General features: G+C 39.7%; 3 protein-coding genes across 5 annotated transcripts in view; all 3 read right to left on the bottom strand.

Annotated features, from left to right (window-relative positions):
• Nucleotides 1-299: 299 nt before the first annotated feature.
• On the bottom strand, nucleotides 300-3,668 carry LOC109960522 (transmembrane protein 182-like). Its single transcript, XM_020600678.1, has 6 exons — nucleotides 2,905-3,668; nucleotides 2,783-2,861; nucleotides 2,297-2,393; nucleotides 2,056-2,184; nucleotides 1,841-1,978; nucleotides 300-958 (listed from the first exon to the last, which is right to left on the bottom strand). The coding sequence occupies exons 1-6, from the start codon at nucleotides 3,003-3,005 to the stop codon at nucleotides 684-686; spliced, it is 819 nt and encodes a 272-aa protein (XP_020456334.1). The 5' UTR covers nucleotides 3,006-3,668; the 3' UTR covers nucleotides 300-683.
• A 72-nt stretch (nucleotides 3,669-3,740) lies between these two features.
• LOC109960577 (actin-related protein 3) lies at nucleotides 3,741-9,378 on the bottom strand. The gene is made up of 12 exons (XM_020600775.1): nucleotides 9,192-9,378; nucleotides 8,700-8,755; nucleotides 7,782-7,906; nucleotides 7,584-7,694; nucleotides 7,347-7,442; nucleotides 6,822-6,929; nucleotides 6,596-6,739; nucleotides 5,786-5,959; nucleotides 5,351-5,443; nucleotides 5,129-5,254; nucleotides 4,654-4,737; nucleotides 3,741-4,354 (listed from the first exon to the last, which is right to left on the bottom strand). The coding sequence occupies exons 1-12, from the start codon at nucleotides 9,233-9,235 to the stop codon at nucleotides 4,259-4,261; spliced, it is 1,257 nt and encodes a 418-aa protein (XP_020456431.1). The 5' UTR covers nucleotides 9,236-9,378; the 3' UTR covers nucleotides 3,741-4,258.
• Nucleotides 9,379-12,207: 2,829 nt separating this feature from the next.
• The window catches only part of LOC109960479 (ly6/PLAUR domain-containing protein 1-like), an 8,321-nt gene continuing 5,603 nt past the window's right edge, over nucleotides 12,208-14,925 (bottom strand). For all 3 annotated transcript variants that reach the window (XR_002275012.1, XM_020600620.1, XM_020600619.1), the window contains exon 4: nucleotides 12,208-14,413. The gene's annotated coding sequence lies outside the window, so the exon portion shown is untranslated. The remainder of the gene's footprint in view (nucleotides 14,414-14,925) is intronic.

Genomic DNA, 14,925 nt, shown 5'->3' with positions numbered 1-14,925 from the left:
AAGCACTATCCTAAGGCAACACTGTCCTCTAGTGGCTGTGCTTTGTTTTACACACACTCCACGAGGACCCTGAAGTGGCCCTCGTGTCAGAAAATGGATTATGACAATCTAATTTATTATTATCTCTATCCTTCTGACCCAGTATTCCAGAGCTTCACCCGGATGTCCTCATGACAGGCAGGCTTGGTCACACTCAGTCTACTCAACCCTTCAACATTCACATCAGCAGACGGGCACGTGTTTTCTCTCCATTTTTGTCAAAATTCATTTATCAGTTATAATACATGCAGAGTGGGAGTACTGAAGCATTAATCACAATGAGGTCTGTTAAATGGGTTAGAAAAATCCTTTATAAATGACCAGCTTCAAAATTAAGGATTCTAATTATCCTCACTGATGGAAGCAATCGGAAGGATCCACATTTGTGATTTCGCTCTTCATCTTTGGTTATGTCTGAGTGATCACGTGCCAGCCATGCTCTGTAGCTGTTGTGTCTGATTTTTCAGAAAAAACAAACAAACAAAAAACAACTTGTTCCCAGTGAATTTTTCCAGAGCAGCCAATGTAAAAGCTTCCTTAAACTGGTTACAGGCTGACTTTGGCGCAGCATCTTATTACTTCAGCAAGTAGCAAGTTTCAAGTTTCAATACTTAATTGAGTGGTAAACTTGAGTAAAGGGCAAGTTACACATAATCATCAGATGCTGAAAGTTCAGGAGTTTTGTTTCTCTTATCCAGCTGTGTCCTCTGGATACATCGGCCAAGCAGGATGGAAAGCTGGCCAGCCAGCAGGCAGAAGAAGACAGCCACTGGAGCCAGAAGGAATGAGGGGCCGTGCTGGATGCTGAGGTGGTAGGAGGGGCAGCTGGAGGTGGTCTGATGGAGGGCAAACTGCTCCAGAGTGTCCAGGACATGGACCCACATCAGATACATCACCACCACTGCCAGCAGACACAGGCCTAACAGGCACAGGGAAAACTAGAGTGAGTTTTTGTCACAATTGTACAAAGTGTCGCTTAGTTTAAGTGTAAAAATATAGAAACATTCAAAAGGATATTGAAAAAGGTTAGATAAAAGATAATGCCTTTTGTTTTTGTACCCACTTACACCAACAATTATAAGGAACCAGGTTTTGCCACCTACAAAACATATTGCACTTATTTGACCTTAACATTGTGAGCTAGTCCAAGCCAGCGACATGCACAATTCATTTTACTTTCTACATCAGCATCAGAATCCCTTGTTACACCCATAATCTTTGCTTCAATCCTTAAAACCCATGAAACACATTATCTTGCCACCTTTTAGTATTTAGTCTTTTTATTGCTTATTGTTTTGTGTCTTGTTCTGTCATTGTGCCATTTATTAGTCTTTTGTCGTCACTCTGTGGGACAGCTGGAGACCTGCGGAACAAGCCTTTAACTCCTCAGCAGTAAATGTTTGCTTTGTTGTTTTTACTGTCAAAGAAAAAAAGAAATGATCGTGTACCAATTTTAGTATAAATGATAGACTCAGGATGACATCTGAAATGCTCTTCAAGCTGTTGGAAACACACAAAGCTGTTTTGTTTTAAATGAGGAAAATAAGGTTCACTTTAGTCTGCAGAGGTTCTAGTTCTCAACACATCACCTTCCCAGAGCACACAACTTGTGTTTACTGGCTGGGTGCTAATTGACATGGATGAAAACTATTATTTCATAGAATATGTAAATGGAAGCTTATAAACACATCATTTATGCTCAATAACTGTTACATTAGTGCACAGGCAGCCCTTAAAAGACACGCTTGAGCTAACTTGAGCTGGACTTATTGAGATTATTGAGATACTGATTATGAATTACCACCACAAAGCTGAAGGGCTCCACCCATTTCATAGAGTTTGTGGTTGGTCAGTGGGCCAGCACAGATGATGACAAACCCACCGACGACGATAGCTGCAGCACCTGTGACAAGGAAGATGCTCCAGAAGGTCCTAAAAACTGAGACCAGGAAAAGGATGCTTTCAGTACAGTAATGTTTACAAAGCAATATGTGTACACAACATAAGAATACCAACCAATAGCAGAGTGGGGTTCATAGGGTTCGGTGGGTAAACTGTGTGGCTCCACTCGTGGTTGCAGCCGCTCATTCAGAGGAAACGGGAAGAGGAAAGCAGCCTGGCAGACCTTCAGTGATGGTTGTTTTGCTGAGGGGTAAAATGCAAAAATGATATTTAAAACTCTTTAAGTTGCATCTGCTGTCATAGCCAAATCTGGAAGCACAATTGTGCCATACAACCACACAGTGCAGGTTCTTACAGATCCACAGGTCCCAGATAGAGTATTCATGAGAAACCCCCTGGAAAGAGCACCGCCAAAACAGACCCTCGTGGAAAATCCTTACGTCATCCACAGCCTGGGGAAGCAGGAAGACGTCTTGAGAAGGGGAAAGGTGTTCTAAGAAATGTTTCTAATAAATGTTTGCAGTATATTTGCTGAGCTGCACATAATTTTTGTTACTGTAAGACAAACAACAAAAACAATACCCAGTTATGAAAACTTTTCCTTAGATTTTCTCTGCTGCTCCTTTTGGTGTAATGTTCAATATTTTGTGCTGTAGTAAATTTAATTCATGAAATCGTACAAGTTTTTATTGAATTACTTATTCCTCAAAATTGCAGTGGTCATATTATTTTACTTGAATTTAGGCTACCACCAGCTTCCTGCTGTTTTAACTGTCCTCATGCCTTTCAATGACTTTTTAGGTGCTGTGCACTTTTTTCCCAGCATGCTCGGTTGTAATACCTTAGTATTGCTCTTCGATTCTCTCAGGCCACGTCCCCCATCTCTGTCCTCTGGGCGGCTGCAGGACTCGGCCGCCAGCCGCCAGTACTCCGGCCCGCAGGAGACCCCCCCCCCCCCCCAGCCAGTACTCCGTCCCACAGGAGAGGAGTGTGAACAAGAAACCTACTGCTCCAAAGAACAAAGCACAGAAGAGGAGCACCCTCAGCCTCCCTGCACGAGCCATGACGCTCAATCCAGACTTCTCTGTTCTAGCATTAAAAAGTCTGTTTTCCTCTTTCTGTATTGATTTTCACCATCTGTCTTTCAACAGCACCTTAACTCTGAATTGCATATCCATGTGTCCATTACTCTGCTGTTTCAAGTTATGACAAGCACAAGCCTCTGACACTAGCTCCCATGCCAAACGGGCCAATGAGGTGCATGAAGTGGCTGAACCAAAATAAACCCTTGCATGTGTTGGCCAGTTTGAAGGGATCAAGTTACAGGGAGGGTTTACTCACAAAAATAGATGTGTTATGTAAAGAACAGATTCACAATTATCTATGGTATTTCCCCAAACTATCAGAATTCTTGGAAATCCAACTTGAACGACAGAAAACACAGCTGTAGAAATATCTCCTTGGCATTTATTGAATGCCAGCATTGAAACCCAGATTATGTACAGTATAAGGCTACCCAGCAGAACCAAGATCCAGGCAACAGCCATGCTCCAACAACAGTCATTCATATAGTAATACAACCTTTTTTATTTACAAATGAAAAGGTCAAAGGAAAGCATTGCTGTGAGAGAAAAGACAACAGCGCTCAGTGAAACCTGGGAAAAAATATCTGAAGAGAATATTTGAATATTTGAGAATTTTTTAAAAATCTAATTTGAAATAAATATTTCTTCCAGGTACTGAGGGACATTTAAATAAAGAAGAGACACACACATAAATGAGGAAAGTCAGCATGTCTGGTGAAATTTTTTTTTTTTTTATAATAATGTACGTTTGCACCCATTTGATATCTCAGTTATCAAAAAGATGATTTATTCAATGCTTGTGGATCTAGCTAAGCATGCCCAGCTTCATGGAACAACCTCTACGTTTCCATTTTTACTTACAATATTTAACATATTGAACCCAACCCATATACACAGAGAAGTGCATTTATACAGGACTCCTTAATTACATATTACAACCCTGTGAGGATATAATAAGTACATATGAGGCACGCAGAAATTAATCACCTATTATTAACCTACTTGTAGTAAACAATTAATTCAAGGATCCTTTGGGCTGAGTCAGTTCTTTCCTCTAATTTGTGACGATGTCACACTTCTGGCAGTTTGTTTGGTCCACTGCCGCTCTATCCGAATGAACAGGTCTGTCGGAGCATCCGTGCAAAGGCTCATGGGACTTCCACAGCATGTGAGGTTTTGCAGCGCTTCCTCCGTTTTTCCTCATCCTCCGCTGACTGCGCTCCCTCTGAGGCCTAAGACATGACTCCAAATACGGGGTTGTGGCGACAGATGCTTGGCCCGATCTCCTCGTAGTCTTTCTTGGTGTGGCACACTTGGTAAAACTCAGGCTGCCAAAATAAAACCGATCCTAAATTCCTTTCTCTTTCATATATAAAACACTATGCAAGTGTGTGCTCTGCTTAGCCAAACAAAAGAGTGACAAAAGTGTACCAATGTGTGGGGCATAAGGAAAAACTTTTATTCTGCTGTTTATTTCCAGTCAGATCTGGCCAAGTGAAAACTCTCATCAAGAACTTATCCGAATTTTCCATCAATTATTTGTTGATGTCAAACTAAATATGAAGAAGCTGCAGGAGGGATGATTATATGTTGTTCGAGTTGCTGAAAAGACTGTTTTGATACTCACAGTAGACGCCAGCATTGATCCTCCGAACCAGACAGCGTATCTCTGCATGTGATGAGTGATGACTTGCACATCAATGGGCTTGGGCTTCAGACAAAGACAAGACAAGACATTTTCAGTATTTGGAATAAAAGACAAAAAAAAGCAAAAAACTATTCCCTGTCAACTTATAAAAAAACAAACAAACAAACAAACAACCTCTTACAGCATTTAAGAGCCATTTTTATGCATTTCTGTACAAAGCACAGGATTAAAAAGACCTGTACTTTCCATTTACAAACACCTTTAATAAAATCTTACAATAACTGAAATCACAGCCTACAAGTACAGAAAATCTTGTGTATAAAAGGCTGGAAATAGAACAGACATACTTTTAGTGCATTTCCCCAACTTTTCAAACTTCTACTTTCAGATCTTTCCATGACTTCAGAAGTAGGATGGTGGATTCATCTTCTTCTTCCCTTTCCTATTTCCTCACCTTCAACTTTCCACCGCTCAGCTCTTCACTCATTTTCAGTCGTGCATCCACAGTTCTCTTGAGGTCCCTTTGCAGACGCCTGCCAAAGTCTCTGAACATAGTGGAGCCTCCGGAGAGTACGATGTTCTACGACAATGAACAGGTACACATTAACAGCAGCAGATCAAAGATGAATCCTTATGTGTGTTCTATTAGTATTAGTAGGTGCCGAGGTTTCTATACCTTATACAGTGGACGTCTGACATCAATGGGGCAGTTCTGGATGACTTCATCCACCACCTCCGAGATCGGCTGGGTAAAATCTGGGTTCGCAAACTGGGCAAGACCAAATAGTGAACAAACATACTTAACAGTCTCAAAAATCTGAGGCAGGACAGATTGTTATACCAACAGAGTGAAAATACCATCAAAAATCTGAGGCAGGACAGATTGTTACATCAGCAGAGTGAAAATACCACTGTTACAAAACTGACAGCACGATGTGACGACAAAACATTTCTGCAGGTTTATCCTGCACAGTTGTCATTTGAGATCGTCAGGGCAGAGAATCTGATAATGATGATATTAACCAGCCACAATCCTTCCTCCTTCACAAGAGCAGGAACACCATCTATCAGCAGCAGCTGCACAATATCTCTCGAAAACAACCTACTATACCTCAGGATGGAAGAAGATCTCAGGGCCAAGGAAACGCTCGTAACCAACATCGATGGTGAACTCCTTCTTGGTAATGGCATTGACGCCTGTGAACTGTTTGATCCACTTGGAGCCGTCTGTGTCGTATTTGTTAAACTCCTTGACAAGGTCGGGGCAGACGTAGCTGAATCGCTCCTAAGAAAAGAATACAGTGCAACTCTTATTATAATTTAAGATTATTATTAGGAGCGGAAGTAGAAAAAGACAGCTGTGTTTATAAAGAACAAACATTTTAAATGGAAAAAACAAAAGTAAGTGGACCTCTGTTCATTTCACTTCCAGAAAGTCAGCTTTATGCTCCCATGGCTGCACTGACCTCTACTGGCCAAACTGATTAATGCACAACAGTACTGTGACCTATAACATTTGGTAAGGGTATCACTTCCTCTACTGAAGTCTTTTGCTGGCAGGTTTCAGTACAGAAACAGAAACTGACTCAGAATGAAAGAACATAACATCCTTAAAGTGACCACAGCACAGCTGCAGTGGACAGCTTTACAAAGAGTATTACATATAAAGCTCCACTGGGCTAAAGTTTTATGTTGATCATAAAGTTCTTGTCTACTACACAGCTTTCTACACCTAAAATCGCAGTTTTATGAGCTGAAAACAAACAGTGAGCCAGACTTATCGAACTAAGATGTTTGTCCTGTCTTGTCACTTCATTAGAAAGCATCCGACACTAGCTGGATTCAAACATCAAACAGCATTTTTATTGTTTCAAAAATGTTTCAAAGACAGAAGGGGTCAGAAGCAAAAAGCAATACTGACCTTGACAGCTTTAGCCGTCTCCAGAGACTGCTCTGGAGGTATCCCCACCTCCCGCTCCCTCAGCAGCTGCTGGATGAAGTACGTTATGTCTCGACCAGCGATGGGGATGTGCTTAATGCAGCTCCCGATGACGTAACCTTCAGCCTGGAACACACACATTCATGGGTTTACAGTAGAGGATGAGGACGAGGCTAAAAAGTAGCACTAAAACAAAAGTGTCACTTACCACTGGGATGACGTGTGTGACTCCGTCTCCACTGTCAATCACGGTGCCCGTCAATGTCCGTTCTCCCACCTGTCTGGATGTCCAGGAGGCAGCCAGTGCCAGGACAGCCTGATGCACATAACGCACATTTTAATTTAATAAATATGTCCTAAATAGCAAGACAAGATAATGTTGTCTTGCTATTGAAGCAATTACACAGTATTCAGAGTTGAGAGTTTGGAAAAACTCAAGGACAACATTGTGCAGACAATCAAACACCATGTGAACACTGAAGCAGAAGTGAAAACCGACTTTCCCCCATTAAAAATCTTCTGACTCACATTCCATTGTGAAGAAGAGAACAAAATCTATTTCTGTGTACAGCCCACATGCCTGGTGTCAGATTGGTTTCGACTAGTTGTGAGAGCTGTGGAATTGTTGTTTGAAGCTGACAGACATGAAAGAAAATGAATACTGGCTTGCTTCTGGACACTTTGACATCCTTCTAGTGTTCAATTCTAGTACTGTAAAGTTTTGGTAACTTACCTGAACAGCAATGTAGAGACCTGGGACATTGAAGGACTCAAACATAATCTCTGCTGTGTACTCTCTGTTTTCTGGTGTGTTGAGGGGAGGCTCTGTCTGGATTTGAGAGAAGCACACAAAATCGATGTGAGTACACCATCACTATAATCCAACATTTTGCACATTAAAAGAGGTTAACAAACTTGAGTGACAGATGAAACTTGTAACTTTTAATAACATTTGTAGTTCTGGTCTTACCAAAAGGAAATAATGATCTTCAGGTTCTGCCCGCAGATACTTGAAGATGATCTGCTCCATAAATCTCTCCATCAGGTCCCAGTCCTCCACTATCCCATGACGGATGGGCCACTGGAAAGGAAGAAAGAATCAGATCAAATGTCAATCTGTTCTTGAAGCCCAAGTCCCATCTGACACAGGCCAACTCTGTCTGTGTACCTTTGTTGCATATGATGGTTTGTCGATGGCTTCATCGCCAATGAAGAAGTCCAGGTCATCAACGCCCTTCATCATCCTACGCTGGGCCTGGTCTCCGACCTTGGCTGATTCTTTGATTGCAATACCTAAAAGATGGTCAAACATGTGAAGTACAAACACTGACTCACTAGATGAAATCTCAACAAGATGATCTCCCACTCCTCGCGGCAGCTGTGGCTCAGGAAGTAGACTAGGTCATCTCCTAATCGAAGGGTTGGTGGTTTGAATCCCAGCTTCTCCAGTTCACATGTCAAAGTGACCTTGGGTAAGACACTGAACCCCAAGTTACTCCTGGTGGCTGTGTGTGTGTGTGTGTGAATGTTTGTGCACGTGTAAACACACATTGAGTGTGCTTCATTGTATAGAATAGCACAATACAAGTATAAGACCATTTACCATCATACTACATATCAAGTTGACTAAGAAGGCCAATTATGCTTTTTGTTCATATCTCACCACTTTGTGACTTCCCTACCCATTTACCATCATACTACATATCAAGTTGTCTAAGAAGGCCAATTATGCTTTTTGTCTGATTTCTACTCTGGTCACAAATGTATGGGTTCATTTTTTTAAAGCTTAGTAAATTGGTAACATTACTGTTTAACAAATGACAAAAACAATAAACCAAACAACTCAAATGACTAATCAGTCAGTTTACTGATTCATTAATCAACTCATCCCTGTAGCTCTACTTTGATGTGTAAATTTCAAAATAAAAACACCATAATTTTAACAGTTAACCTCTTGAAATTATTTTAGTGCTTAAGAGCATAAATATTTGCATTGCATATACTAATACTTTACTCAACTTGATAAAACATATTCCTGTTAAAATAACCATCACTGAATTAGTTTTGGCATTTTTAATTGACTTACATGAAGGCATGATGAACTGTGGTTCTGTGTTTCCTGCATAACCAAGTTTTGTGTACCTAAAACAGGAAGAAAATGCAAATACGGATTTACATATAGTTATTAATTCCTTATAGCTAAAGTGTTTGTTGGAAATAAGAGCCAATTAAACTGCTAAAATTATCTGGATAAAATGCTTTCTGCTGTGCGGACTGTCCAGGAAGTAATATTAGCTTCAGTAGCTTGTAGCAGCTAACTGCAATGATAAACCAGTATTTAGGATGAAGGCATTACAGAATAAACTTGTTGGGCACACTGGCATGCTATCTTATAGCATTATCCCGGGCTTTACACACAAGTTAAGAATCGATAGTAAACTGATGCAGCTAAATAGCACTAGCACCTTTCAGGACAAACAGCTAGAGAGCAGGGCGTTAGCTGGAAGTTTGACAGCCGCTTATGTGGTCAATGAAATCCAGGCTAACGCTTACTAACATCTTATTTTTGCTTACTCACCCTGTTCCACAGTCAACGACACAAGCCGGTAGCCGACCAGCCATTCTTGCTTTCCTTGAATACACCTACAAGTGAATATGTCCGACGCCCGATGTAAACGGATACCTTAACAGCAAGTGATCTAAACCACAGCAGCCTGAATGACCAACAACCACGGCCGAGTTGGGAACGCTTCCGGGTTTGATGAAATTCCTTCTAGTGCAAAGTCAGCAGCTCCAAAGGAGCAATACCGCCCCCAGATGGACAGAGGCTGCATACGAGCGAATATAAGCGAAAACAGTAACTAGAAAAAGTAATATAAAAATGAGTTTAAAAAGCGGATGAAAATGATAAATGTATGCAATACATTTCTTAATATGCCAAAATACATATTATACGCATATACCATACTCTGAGCGTAGGTGGCGGACTGCACAAGTTTTCAATATATAAAGATGTAAATAGCAAAAATGTAAGGCAAAATATACAATACGTATTAAGTTCAAGTGTCAAAAATAAAATTGTGAGCATGTCTGTAATTTTATTTTTCATCTTTTAAAAGTGGTTTTCAATTGGACAAAAACTGACTAACCTCATTTCATTTTGTTAACTACACCAGGTGATATCAGTGATTTAAGTGCCATCAGAAGTCAGACAAGATGGTCCTCACCCTCCACCACTATATGGAGGCTCACTGATAAAGACAATATATGAGCAGGAGGAAGGATTTTCTGGGCTTGATTCTGGTCCAGGACACTTTACAGCATTAGAGTCAACTCCAGGGCCTGAAAACACTGGCCCTTTGTCCTCAAGCAAACATATCACTCACACTAGAGTCTCCTAGAATATCCCCTGGTTCCTGAACTGTCCTCACCTGCTTGCTGTGGAAACAGGCCACTTGATGGAAACTCTAATCTAAAAGAACTTTAGGTGAAAGACTTCAACATTGTGCTGGAGCAAAGATTTGCCAGTAGCCCACTTTCACAGAAGGACTTTGCTTTTACATCACTGAGACAAACGTAGCAAGACAGTGGTATTTCGGTATGCATCTCTATTAAAAACAAGGTCAGGCTCTGTATTTTAATCTTACATGAACACCTTCCCTGTCTTTTTCTTTGTTCTTATATGATCATCTGCCATCTCCTGGAAGTGCTTCACATTCCTGTATATCACTGGTTTGAATACTAGAGGGCACCAGTGCTCTCATTTTTAAGAAAGAACACTGCTGATCGTTACCAACCATCATAAGCCAGTAGTTCAATTACTGTACTAATAAAAAAATGTATTTCCAGCAGCACAACTCCAACTCCACTGGCTAATGCTTTTTGACCCATCCACCACATTATACCTGGAAAGGAATAATCAGCATAACAAGCAACATTTATAGCCATGCTTCAAGTTAGATTGTTTTTATTTTGCAAGTATTTGCAGAAATGTGACATATTTAAACCTAGTTTGGTTCTTGTTCTCTTTCCTATGGCTGCACATTCATTTTCCCCCTTGCACCACTATAACCTCTGGGGTTTTGAATTGTGTTTATTTTCCTTTACTGGCCTTGCTTACCAGAATGAAAATTTGTTAGTGCACTGAAGTGGACTGGAGTAAAAATAAATTCTGGTGAAGTAGATTGCATGAGATTGACTGCTACGTCAGGATAAGTGCTGAGGTGATACATGCTTTTTTCAGGGGTATTCATTTCGAGGTGTAATATGTGTAATGGAATGTGTAATTTAAGAGAATTTCATTTTAATTTAGCCATTTAATCAATAACAAAATGAGGCCTTTTAATGGTAGAGTCAATGCATTGGATTTAGGACTAATAACTAATGGAAATAAACAAGATTAACCTACATGCATTTAAGTTAATTCATTCTAAGTATATACATTGTACAGAGAATTTAGAGTCTACAGCTGGACTGAGGGTAACTGACTCTCTGGAGCTTTTTGATCTAGCTGTTCATGTGAAACAATCCCTGCCCACACAGAACAGATAATTCCCCTCTCATTTCCCATACATTTAGCCTACACAGTAAACAAAGTAGATGAGTTGAGGTCCCTTATCAACTGAAGTCCTTCCACTCCCAGAGCCCTAATATGAGTGTTTGCGCACACCTCATTAGAGCAAGGCAGAGGTGGGTCTTATTATTTTTAATAATCTCCTGTTTTTGCTGCTTCTTAACCCCGGGAGATCTGCAGTCGGCACTTCCCTTCTGTGATCGTCAGTCCTGACTCCTTCTACCACCTCCTCCACTCGTCCTCTGTGTTCAGGCTTAATGATGCTCTGTCACACAGGCGCACCCTCATATATGCATTGGCTGCTAATGGACCTAAAGTTTAAGCTAAGCTACAGTACCAAGATTTAATTCCTCTTAACATTATTTCCCAACACTAAATCTGATATAATTTGTCTGCCTTTTTTAAATCAGTAAATATCACAGTGGACTGCTAGATTCTTCCAGTAGGAGCTGTTCTATTGTGTGTCTAACAAGGCACTGCTGCATTGTGGGGCACATAATTGAAAATGGTGACTTGGAAACACAACGATAGTACTTACAATCAGCTGCTTGTGAAACTTACTATAGCCACAAATGGACTGTCAAAGTCTGTACTACTCTTTCAAATGGTTAGAAATTAGCGCAGATGCAGTACTGTATAAAGTGCTGACTGAGTACTTTGTGTGCTGTCTATGGGAAGTTTAAACAGTTCACTATCACAATACATGGTTGGGGCCTCTACACTTTCCTCATTTTGCTTTGCTGAATTACCTGATAGGTTATTACTGGAATCAGGTGTTGTTGCCACAGGACAAATACAGCCATTTTAAAGTGGTTGTATACAGAGTGGATTAAGACTAATCTGCATTCTCTGCTCATTCTAAGAAAACTTCACATTTTTGTTCCTTATAAATTTGTCAGGTTAAGTGCAGGCTGGTGCTGACCGTACTATAATCACTAAAAACGCACACAACGTACACAGTGAGAAATGTTGAATGTACTACTAAATGATTTTACTCAATAATGCATAAATCATAGCACACGAAAGCTAAAGTCTGAAAAAACACTGTAAAATTGTATGGTAAATATTCATTTGCAAACGACAGAGGAGGCCCAAGGCGCAAAATAGTCAAAGGATGAGTAATACTGACATGGTAGTGTACTCAAGTACAGATAAAATTCAATAAGACTCTGTGAAAGCTAAAAACATGGATACAGCATTTGTCAGAGAATCAAACACCTCATTCCAAACCTGTCAAAAGTCTATGCATTCAAGCTGAGGACTTGTGCTGGGAAGGCTGCACATGGATGTTGTTGCGATGAAAATGCAAGTTCTTCATAACACCAAGTCAAATTATGTAAATGCACCCGATGGAGATCTGCCTTTTCCCTGGTTTTATTATGAATGAAAATGGGTCAACATAGAACTATTCAACCATCAGGGAAGCCTTGTTGTTGGAACTAGTTTGTAGACTTTACTGGTCCCACAGTTCTCTGTAATTTCTTGTTATGTAACTGTAAATTGATAGAACCTAATTTGGTACTAATTAGTGTATAGGGAAAATGGAGACATTCACTAGATACTTCGAGTTAGTTAACTGCAATAAATTGTTAGTATAGCTTTGGGATCTTGCAGTATATGATGCAAAAATTGAATATTTGTCTACAGGAACGCATAGCAACCTAGCAATAAGAAGTGAAAAATTAATATTTCCTTCAGTTTAAATGGGACATTTCCCTGGAAACCAACAACTGCCACTAATTGGTGCTAAATGACTGTTCTTTCTAATTAGAAAATTATGAAATTACAAACTCATAAAATAAATTGCTTCTCTAAAGTTTGAGGACAAACATGCTAAATGACTAAGTTAACTTCAGCTTTAAAATCCCAGGCTATTTAACATTAGCTACAGTGAACTAGACGCATAAGCACTCTTGCTTCTGAATAAAAACATGCCATCTAACCACCTGACAGGTTCATATTTTGCAACATTTATTTACATCACATATGAGCACTTTACAGTGTTACTGTTCACAGAAAACCAGACCATTTATGAGATGGTCCATCTCTGTCTGAAATCATTTGTTTTCAGTACCTTCATATGTGGAATTAAAACCTTCAGCACATTCACTACATAAACACAGAATGCTGTACAGACTGGAAACGGGATAGTAGAGAATTTATAAGCACATAGGAATCATGATAATTTCTCAAAAACTGGAAATATGAGCCATATTTCAAATTTCTTTTCACTGATGTAAATTATAAAATACAGTATTTGGTCTACAGCACTGGCTATACAGTAGGCATCACCCGCTATGATTTGGGCATATGTCTAATTTGGAGATTTAAAGAGCTATTAAAGGGAAATGTGGCTGGTATCAACCTGAACCAGCTCTCAAGTGAGAATTTCATTGTGCTTATGTGTTATTCTGCGCTGTCTAATATTCATTTTATAATTCGCTGGACCAGGTGTTTTCAAGTTTAGTTCAATATCTCATTTCACAAAGGAATATATGGAATATTAACATTTCATTGATTCTCTAATAAGCTGCTCGTATGAGAGAATTACCTCATGAAAAAGCAATAACACCATTCAGCTTTTCAAAACTATTTCAGGATCTGTCATACCCCTTAAAGTAAAATGTCAATCAATACTGTATGGCATTGGCATATATGCATAAATATGACAGGATAAGATGATGTGAGATACCTTCAAATTTGCCTGAACCAAAGTGCCTTCTTCAGTAGAACAAATGAAGAATAGAAGTAGAGTTTCATAAGTTCAGGTCCATCGTAAACATAAAAAAACCCGGCATATTCTGAGCATCAACATTAAGTAAACCAACAGTTCAGTTTCAAACCAATCTGAATGCGTCCAAATACACCCACTAAATAAAAGCTTAAAATATTATTTTCTACAGTAACTTCTACCTGCATTGTTTACAGCATGTAACAACCAGAAAAGAACTTCAGACCAGGTTCTTCACAAGAAGCTCGACCTCACAAAAAGCAAAGAAACTGAGATGCCTCAGCTGCTGACTGGGCGCTCCTTCTTTAGCAACAAGAGCAACGAATGATTCAGAAAGAATGACTCCGATTTCCACTGCTGCTGTGCCATTCTCACTGGTTACAGTTTTATATCAATCAGAGTAACAGTCTGTCATGATGGTGAGAAGCTAGAAAGTGAATGTGGTCTCCAAACCTTCAATATATCACAGACCATAGATCCGGGCTCAAGGCTGAACCTAAGACAAAAACAGGACAGGTTTTCAGTCAGTATTTAAACCTTTGTACTGCTTTGTACTGATTAAATAGTCACTGTCAGGCGTAAACCTCGTATCTCCAAAACCATTCAATTAAAAAAACCTTGTGTGTCTAAAATAATTCAACATCATGTTGTCACCGTTGGTGTCTTTATATATGGTCACTTACCCGCGTGTGTCATTATATTATTAATATTTTATCTAAATCAAGCTCATATGAGGTCTGGCCAACAGTGTCAGGATCCAATGGATCACAAGGCCTTCTTAATGCTTTCAGTGGTTAAATGTTTGTAAAACCCACAGACAGATGTAAAGGATCATCAACAGCACTGATTTAAGAAAACAAAAAAAAAGAAAAATGACAAAATACAGCACGAGGTTTCTGCCCAACAGTGACAAAATGCTGCTAAAAGAGGGAAAAGCTCTTTAAGTGTTAAATGCCAGAGAAGATAAAAGATCAGGACAAGTTGATTCGATGAGGGGGCCTCCTGCTG

The sequence above is a fragment of the Monopterus albus genome, unplaced genomic scaffold (assembly GCF_001952655.1).
Source record: "Monopterus albus unplaced genomic scaffold, M_albus_1.0 scaffold48.1, whole genome shotgun sequence".
NCBI lineage: Eukaryota > Metazoa > Chordata > Actinopteri > Synbranchiformes > Synbranchidae > Monopterus > Monopterus albus.
The sequence above is the reverse complement of the archived record's forward strand: the minus strand, read 5'-3'. Positions and strand labels throughout refer to the sequence as shown.